The 8,542-nt window shown below is 50.7% G+C and overlaps 1 protein-coding gene across 2 annotated transcripts; it reads left to right on the top strand.

Annotated features, from left to right (window-relative positions):
• Positions 1-3,050: 3,050 nt before the first annotated feature.
• On the top strand, positions 3,051-8,489 carry GTF2H4 (general transcription factor IIH subunit 4). Of its 2 annotated transcripts, none has more exons than XM_058554855.1 (14): positions 3,051-3,250; positions 3,653-3,795; positions 4,074-4,178; positions 4,533-4,664; positions 4,909-5,005; positions 5,098-5,186; positions 5,407-5,518; positions 5,668-5,736; positions 5,970-6,053; positions 6,299-6,431; positions 6,633-6,763; positions 7,439-7,486; positions 7,648-7,726; positions 8,194-8,489. In XM_058554855.1, exons 2-14 carry the CDS (start codon positions 3,656-3,658, stop codon positions 8,364-8,366), a joined length of 1,392 nt encoding a protein of 463 aa, XP_058410838.1. In that variant the 5' UTR covers positions 3,051-3,250; positions 3,653-3,655; the 3' UTR covers positions 8,367-8,489. The 2 variants fall into 2 exon arrangements, with proteins under 2 accessions (XP_058410838.1, XP_058410839.1); XM_058554856.1 differs by having other exon boundaries at positions 3,052-3,278.
• Positions 8,490-8,542: the final 53 nt, after the last annotated feature.

Genomic DNA, 8,542 nt, shown 5'->3' with positions numbered 1-8,542 from the left:
CTCAGTGAATGGCAGCAGCATCCACTCAGCTGCACAAGCCAGAAACCTGGGGACCATCCTTGACACCCCTTCTCCCTTACTCCCACCTCCCAAGTCCAGTCTATCATGAAGCTCTGTTGATTTTGCTTCCCAAATTTCCCTTACATTTGTCATTTCTCTCCATCTCCATCGCCATCCTGGCACACGCCGCCTCCAGCTTGCCTGGATCACTGCAGTAGTCTCCCAGGATCTCTTCCTGCTCCTCTCTGGTTTGTTTTCAGCCCTGCAACCAGAGTAATCTTTAAAACACATAAACCTGATTCTGCTTCTTTATTTCAGATCTTCTAATGGCTTCCCATTGACCTTAGAATAAAGAACAAAATCTTCCTGGCCAAGTTTGCCACCCCCTCCTTCCTCCAGGGTCCTTCCACACCCTCTCCTTTATGCACCACTGGCTTCTTTCAGTTCTTCCAACAGGTCACAGTCCCTCCTGTCATGTGGCCTTTGTAGCATGCTGTTCCCCCACCTGAACAGAGTTCCCTGCTGTCTTTGCCATGTTAACTCCTGCTTGTCCTTCAGCAGTCTTCCCTGACTTGCCCAACCAGGTCAAACCCCGCCTTGATGCTCTCAGCACATGACTCTCTTTGTAGTACTTACTACTGCCATGATTTTACCCATTTTTTGTTTTAAAAAGTGATGATATTTACTGGGCATCTACTATGTGCCAGGTACCACACCTACTACATATTATATCTTATTTAATACTCACAACATATGAAGTAGTTAAAATTACTGCCATTTCACAGAGAAGAAAACTCTGTTAGGTTAAGCAGCTTGTCCAAGGCAGTACAGGCAAGGAATGGAGAAGCTGGTTGGAAGCAGGCCTGTGGGCTCCTGGCTCTCTGTTCTTTCTCTCCAGGATGCTGCCTGAGGGAGGAGGCTGTGAGCTCTCCATCACCCATCACAGGAAGTTTTCAAGCGCAGGCTAGATAGCCCTACGTCAGGGAGCTCTTTCCACAATTTCAGCTCCGAGGAGCCGGGCTGATTTTCTTTCTGAAGCCCAGTTCCAGGAACTTCAGCATGTGCTCAGTTCCTGCCATCAGACACCCTGCCCTCATCCACTGCATCCCTTTGAGCAGGGCTCTCCCAGAGAACTCTGCGATGATGGAAATGGTCTATATCTACACCATCCAATAGGTAGCCACCAGCCACATGTGGCTATTGAGGGCTTGCAATGGGGCTAATGTGACTGAGAAACTGAATTTTAAATTTTATTTTAGTTAATTTAAACTCAAATAGCCAAGGGGGCTAGTGGCTCCTGTTCTGGACAGAGTAGCCTTAGAGTTTTCCCTACATTGTAGGGGACTATGACCCAGTCTGCCCAGCTCCCCCTAGCCTGTTCCTGTCAAAATAAAGCATATGACCCATTTCAGTTTTACACACACATAAAAGCTTCTTACAAAGATGGCATTGGATTAGGAACGCCATTTTGTAATCTGCTTTTCTCCCCCTATGATAGGTCGTACATAGCTCAGGCCAGTAGGCATACAGTGACCTCCTCTGTACAGTGACCTCCTCTCTAGTGCCGGTGCCGTCCAGTATTCTACCTGTTGCAATGACCCACATTTTATCTAGCCAACTCCCAATGATAGACACTGGGGCTGTTTCCTTGTTTTCATAGTACAACAAACACACTTCAGTAAACATCTTTGCATGTATATCTCTGTACGCATGTGGGTAATTTCAGTATGATACATTCCTAAAGGGGGAGTTGCTAGGTCAAAGGGTAGCCACATTAAAATTGTTGGTACAAACTGCAGAACTGCCATTAAAAAGGCGTGCCTATGTCAATCTTCAACAAAAGTTTATGAGTATGCTCACATCCTCATGTACACCAAGGCCAACACTGAGGTTGTCAATCCTTAATTTCTTTTTTTATTTTTTTGCTAATAGGATATTTTATTGTTTCTTTAATTTACTTTTCCTTAATTACTAGTGAAGTTGAGAGTTCTTTCGTTTGGTTTTAAATCATTTGCATTTCTTCTGTTTATTGCCTGTAATCTCTTTTGTCAATCTTTCTATTGTTTTGTTTCTTTTTCTTATTGCTTTGTAAGAGCTCTTTCTCTTTAGTCTATTTTATCAAATATTTCTTCCTACACTGTAATTTGTCTTTTAACCTTCCTTAACGTTTGCCATAAAGAAACTCTGTCACTTTTGTATCATTCTTTGAGGATTTTAAACACTGATCGCTAAAGAAACGGAACAAAACAAACACCCGTGAGCTACGAGACATAACAAAGTCTTACACAGTTCTTAACGTTTCGGTCCCTGGGCCCTTGCGAACGTACTTCAAATCCTAGCTGCGGCACTTTCTGCCTGATCGTCGGCAAATGTCTTAATCTCACCGAGTTTCGGTCTTCTAGTCTGCAAAGTGGGAATAAAACAACTCGCTTTACAGAAACTTGGGGGAACGTGTAGCTCCGGCCTTGGGTGAAGACATTTCCCTGCAGTAGTTTCATAAACCAGATCAGACCAAACGATTGGTTTCTTTTAAATATTGAATTTATTAGGATTTTCTAACTAAACCGGGGGGGTGGGGAGCATGGTGGACGTGGCAATTAAGATTTATTGACTACGTGCCCAGTAAGGCGCATTGATCATGTTACCTCCTAACTCGCGAAAACGCTCTGGAGAGCGCATTATTCTGATCTTACTGGGAGCAACTGAGCTCAAGGAAGCCAGTTTCGTCCATCTCTAAATGTAAGCGCCTCACCACCCAGTCGTGTCCGCGCCTCCGCCAGGAAGCCCTCGGGGCACTTCTACTCTTGCCGTCCCCCCTCCTACACTAGTTGGTTAGGAAAGCCGTTAGGATGCGTGGGTGGAGAGCAACACAGAACGAAGGAGCCCCGCCTCCGATGTTCCGGGCTCTCTCAATTAAAGCCCAGCCTCCCTCCTCGCTGCTTCCCCGCCGTGCCTTTTGGGAGTTGTAGTCAGACGCACTTCAGCCTCCTCCAGGATGGGCAAGAACAAGACTCCAATTCCCAGTATGCCCCGCGGCAGGCGAGTGCAGCGCCTATCTTTATCCTCCTTTCTTTCCCACGTCTTCCCTTCCTTCCCTTCTCTTCTGAGTCCTCTACTCTGGACTCCTGTCTGTAAAGTCCTTCGTCCCTCTCCCCATCTTTTTCTCTCATTTTTTTCACTGTCTTTCCCCCTATTCCCGAGAGCCAATGCAAGACATCGGCCCCGATTAAACGACGGCTTGAGACTCACGGTGCACGAGGGGGGATCGACACGGAGCAGTAAGGGGGCCGGGAGAGGGGGGGAGGCGGAGGTAGAAGAGAGAGTTGAGTGAGGGGCGAGGAGTGGGAGGTAAGTAGGAGAGAAGTTAGGAGATCGGGTTTGGATCAGGGTGAACGGGGTGAAGTAGTCCTGGCGGGGAGGAGGAAACAGGTGGAATTAGCTTTGGGAGACATGGAGGGGAAAGTTTGTTTATTGCCGCGCCCAGGTTGGTCAGGTTTGGGAGAAACCAGAGGAGATGAGCGACAAGCACAAGGAAACTATAGGAAAGATGGGTTATTTTGGGGAGCAGTGGATCTGGAAACACAATGAGGAAGGTGAGGGGTGACACTGGCATGGATTGTGGGGACTTGTTTCTAACATTTGCATCTCTCAGGTGATGGAGAGCACCCCCTCAAGGGGTGGACTGAACCGAGTACACCTACAATGCAGGAATCTGCAGGAATTCCTAGGGGGCCTGAGCCCTGGGGTGTTGGATCGATTGTATGGGCACCCTGCCACCTGTCTGGCTGTCTTCAGGTGAGGACGCCTTTCATGGCAGGGACCATGGTGAGGAAATGTAATGGGGCCTGCAGACTGGAATAAGTTACCATGGGCAGAAGCTTAGCCCCGGGGCGGGGAGGTGTTGGAGATTAAAGTGTGTCAGGCCCAGACAGAGTTTGTGGGGGCAGCAAGACTGGTGCAAGTGTGTGTGTGTGTGTGTGGGGGGGGAGATGAGATGTTTGCGAGGCTGTTGAGGGCAGAGATGCAGATCTAAGGCAGTTTCTGATATTAACATTTTATCTACCACCTCACAGGGAGCTCCCATCTTTGGCTAAGAACTGGGTGATGCGGATGCTCTTTCTGGAGCAGCCTTTGCCGCAAGCTGCTGTAGCCCTGTGGGTGAAGAAGGAATTCAGCAAGTGAGTCTCTACTGCATTCTCAGCCAGATACAAATTTCTTAACAGCTAGATTTCCCAAACTGCTGTTCCTTGGAACACTTCCAGGGAATATTAATGGGTACACTGCAAAACTTGTCATTAAATAAGTTTGGGAAACTCTGTATACTGTATTTTCCCTCTTGGAGAGTTGTGATATCTATAACAAGGCTCTGGTAGGTGTTGTGGTAAAGAAATTTGCCTTAAGAAGACACTGATTTCACTCTGTGAAAGTGTTCCAAGGATTACCAGTTCAGAAAAGGCAGAAACTGGGGCCTATATGGCCCTCCTTCTTTTTGCTCTCCAGACACCCTTTTCACTTCTCTGTTTCTGTTACAGAGCTCAGGAGGAAAGTACAGGGCTGCTGAGCAGCCTCCGTATCTGGCACACGCAGCTGCTCCCTGGTGGTCTCCAGGGCCTCATCCTCAATCCCATCTTCCGCCAGAACCTCCGCATTGCCCTCCTGGGTGGGTATGTCACTTCCATCTCTTCCTAAGCTAAACCAGGGGCACTAGTAATTAAACTGCTAATTAAACTGCAGTTTAATTAAACTGCAGGTGGGGGGCTCCACCTTGGGGAGCTCCTTTAGGAATGAGGTGGACCAGATGTAGCTGCATGGTGTCTCCCACTCATGGCCCGTGAGGGTAGAAAGAGGGCAGAGGGATGAGCGGGGAACACAGGCAGGCTTCCTTACTCTTGGCACATCCTGGCACAGGGGCAAGGCCTGGTCTGATGACACAAGTCAGCTGGGACCAGACAAGCATGCCCGGGATGTCCCCTCACTTGACAAGTACGCAGAAGAGCGATGGGAGGTGAGGCCTTGGGACTCTGTGTGTGTCTGCTTTGCTCCTACATCCCACGGCCCTTAGAAGCATTGGTCTCTCTGCTCTCTTCCATTCCTCAGGTGGTCCTGCACTTCATGGTGGGCTCCCCCAGTGCAGCCGTCAGCCAGGACCTGGCTCAGCTCCTCAGCCAGGCTGGGCTCATGAAGAGGTGAGGAGGCCAGAGGTACCACAGCTCCATGCTTTGCCATCTCCTTGGGTCCCTGCTAAACTGAGCGTCCGGGGCGGGTCAGGATTGGAGGGAGTTGACTGAAAAAGGAGAGCTGAGTGGAGCATGGCCAGAGATAAACCAAGAAAGAACGTGAGAGGACAAGTCGGGGTGGTGGCCTTTCTCTGCATACCTCTATCATTGTCCCTCTCTACATCTCTAGTACTGAACCTGGAGAGCCGCCCTGCATTACTTCTGCTGGCTTCCAGTTCCTGTTGCTGGACACCCCTGCCCAGCTCTGGTACTTTATGTTGCAGTATCTGCAGACAGCCCAGGTGAGGATGCCGGGGGCTACTTGCCCATATGCTCTGCTCTTCTCAGGACCCACTGAGAGACCACTGCTACAGACCCAGCTCCCCGATTTTCTCTCCTCTCATTTTCTCCCTCCCATCACTCCGCCTTTGTCTCTGCCATTCCTCCCTAGAGTCGGGGTATGGACCTAGTGGAGATTCTCTCCTTCCTCTTCCAGCTCAGCTTCTCTACTCTGGGCAAGGTAAGCGGGGGGCTGGGGCTGGAGCTGGGCGCTTGGGTGGGCGAGCTGAAGAGTAGAGAGAAGGGAAGGCGAAATGAGGTTATGGGGCAATAGAGTTAAAAATAAGAATGAACAAAGAGGACCAGCGATGGGAAAGGAGGGAGTGAGTGTACGGGGTGGGGAAAGGGAGAATGGGATGGGAAAGGGAGAATGGGATGTGTTTTGGACCCCAGCTGGCCACTTCTCTTTCCCAGGATTACTCTGTAGAAGGTATGAGTGATTCTCTGTTGAACTTCCTGCAACATCTACGTGAGTTCGGGCTTGTTTTCCAGAGGAAGGTATGAGCACCCAGATACGTGGCTTGTAGGGAGGAGGCAAGGTGGTATGTTGCCTTGCCCTTTAAAAAGGAGTGGGGTCGTGGGACGCAGTAGTAGGAAGCAGTTGCCAGGACTGAATACTTGGGCCCCTTGGGGGCGAGAAGTTGGGAGTCGAGGTTCTGGGCACTGGGAGGGATCTGATGTCTCAGGAGGATGTAGGGCGGTGACACCTGAGGCCCTCTGCCTTTCCCTTCTATCCTTTCCAGAGGAAGTCTCGGCGTTACTACCCCACGCGCCTGGCCATCAATCTCTCGTCAGGTGTTTCAGGGGCTGGGGGCACTGCGCATCAGCCGGGCTTCATTGTCGTGGAAACCAATTACCGACTGTATGCCTACACGGGTGAGGCCGGACAGGGGCCCTGGAGAGCAGGTTGGAGATGGGAGTGGGTTGGGGGACAGAAACAGGAGGGAATGCCAGTTTATGTTCACATTTACCTGGAGGTTTTAGAGAGCTCTCTGACATTTCTCGTCACGCTGAAGGAAGGGCTGGAGGGAGTCCGGGTGTGGGGGAGCCTCATCCTCTTCTCCTACCCTGGTTCAGAGTCAGAGCTGCAGATTGCCCTCATCGCCCTCTTCTCTGAGATGCTCTATCGCTTCCCCAACCTGGTGGTGGCACAGGTGACCCGGGAGAGCGTGCAGCAGGCCATTGCCAGTGGCATCACAGCCCAGCAGGTATCTCCATTTGTGGGAGGTGGGGGCAGGAAGGGACTGGCTGCACTTGGGCCGTGGGGTACAGGCTGGTCACCTTACAGAAAGCTGGCACCTGATCTGTTACAGTAGGTGGTGGTGAGTTGTCTGTGTTTGATCACCAGGCATTGAGAAGTCAAGGCTTTAGGTGTGGGAACAGGCAGACCCTCAAGGGGAAAAAACATGGAGGGAGGAGGTACAGCTCTGGATTTGTGTCTTGGCATCACCACTTCTTAGCTGCATAAACAGTCTAGTTGCTTCACTTCTCTGAGCCTCAGTTTCCTCATCTGGAAAATGGAAATAATGACAGTTCTCACCTCATAGGGTTGTTGGGAGGATTCAGTGAAAGAATAGAGGGTAAGGCATGTAGCTCAGAGGCTGCCAGGCAGTAAGTCCTCACAAAATAATAGCTGCTGCTATTTTAAAGAAAGAAAAACAAAACAAGACTACAAGAAGGGCCAGAGAAGGAGTAGCAGACATGACCAATGGGAACAGCCACTTGAGACAACAGCTGAACAGGGATGGGTTGAGTTGACTACAGGCACGTGGCTATGAGTTTTTAAACAGTAAATTGATGTTCCAATGACTTAGGTGACAGCTTGGGTAGCTTTCCTACCTTCTTCCTCAAGCCCTTGATCCCATTCTTGTCTGTTTTCCTAGATCATCCATTTCCTAAGGACAAGGGCCCACCCAGTGATGCTTAAACAGGTACAAACAGGTGCCAGGCTGCTGGAGGCTGACAGCCCCTGGCACCTGGTGATGAAGGGATGGAAACGAGAAAGGGGCATCCAAGTCTGGGGAATGAGTGGAGGGCTGGGGGTGTCTGGGGCAGTGTTCCTGAATTTTACAGGCATCTCTTGCCCCTGCAGACACCGGTGCTGCCCCCCACCATCACTGACCAGATCAGGCTGTGGGAGCTGGAAAGAGACAGACTCCGGTTCACCGAGGGTGAGTGGCTTCTGGTGGGTGATTCTTGGTCACTGGCCAGAGGAAGGACAGTTCAGTCTTGATGAGCTGAAAAAGCTATTAATGCATTTTATTTGTTTACCGCATGGGCTGGGAGAGAAAAGCTGGCAAGACACTTGTTATTTTAGGGTGAGTTGGTAGTAATAAATAGTCTCAAATCAGTGCAATGTGGATTTAGCTAGAAGAGGGAAATTGGGAGGGATAATTCACGTATCTCTGGTTTTGCTGAGCATTAAGGGGTTTTTTTATTGTATTATATCACCTTCCTGAATATGGCTGGATCACACTAGTGGTAGAAGGTCCCTGGAACAGACAAGCATAGAGGATTAGTTTTTAAATTGTGGTGGGTGGCAAGCCCGGACCCCTGCCCTGAGGCTGCCATAGGGGCTCTTCCCTCACGTTCTGGTCTTTTCTCTCTCTCTTCCCGCCACTGCCGTCCTGGGACCCAGGCGTCCTGTATAACCAGTTCCTGTCGCAAGTGGACTTCGAGCTGCTGCTGGCCCACGCGCGGGAGCTGGGCGTGCTGGTGTTCGAGAATTCGGCCAAGCGGCTCATGGTGGTGACGCCGGCCGGGCACAGCGACGTCAAGCGCTTCTGGAAGCGGCAGAAGCACAGCGCCTGAGGAAGCGGGCGGACCGGACCGGACCTGGGCTGGGCGGGGCGGGCCAAGCCGGCTGTGGCCTCAGAACTCAGGCGTTTTTTATTTACACGTGGGGACTCTTGTTTAATAAAGTTGTGGAAGTCAGCCACGCGGCCCGGGCGCCTCCCCGCTGGGCTTCCCCTTTCCGCGGTGGGGCG

The sequence above is a fragment of the Diceros bicornis genome, chromosome 14, assembly GCF_020826845.1.
Source record: "Diceros bicornis minor isolate mBicDic1 chromosome 14, mDicBic1.mat.cur, whole genome shotgun sequence".
NCBI lineage: Eukaryota > Metazoa > Chordata > Mammalia > Perissodactyla > Rhinocerotidae > Diceros > Diceros bicornis.
Note: the sequence above shows the minus strand (reverse complement) of the source record. Positions and strands in the feature narration are given on the sequence as shown.

What these genes read in the sequence shown, in the direction of transcription:
- GTF2H4 (XM_058554855.1), top strand. Translation starts at nt 3,656, where the DNA reads ATGGAGAGCACCCCCTCAAGGGGTGGACTGAACCGAGTACACCTACAA. An exon ending in CCGACTGTATGCCTACACGG is followed by an intron (nt 6,432 to 6,632) that starts GTGAGGCCGGAC and finishes ACCCTGGTTCAG; the next exon opens with AGTCAGAGCTGCAGATTGCC. An exon ending in CAGACTCCGGTTCACCGAGG is followed by an intron (nt 7,727 to 8,193) that starts GTGAGTGGCTTC and finishes CCTGGGACCCAG; the next exon opens with GCGTCCTGTATAACCAGTTC.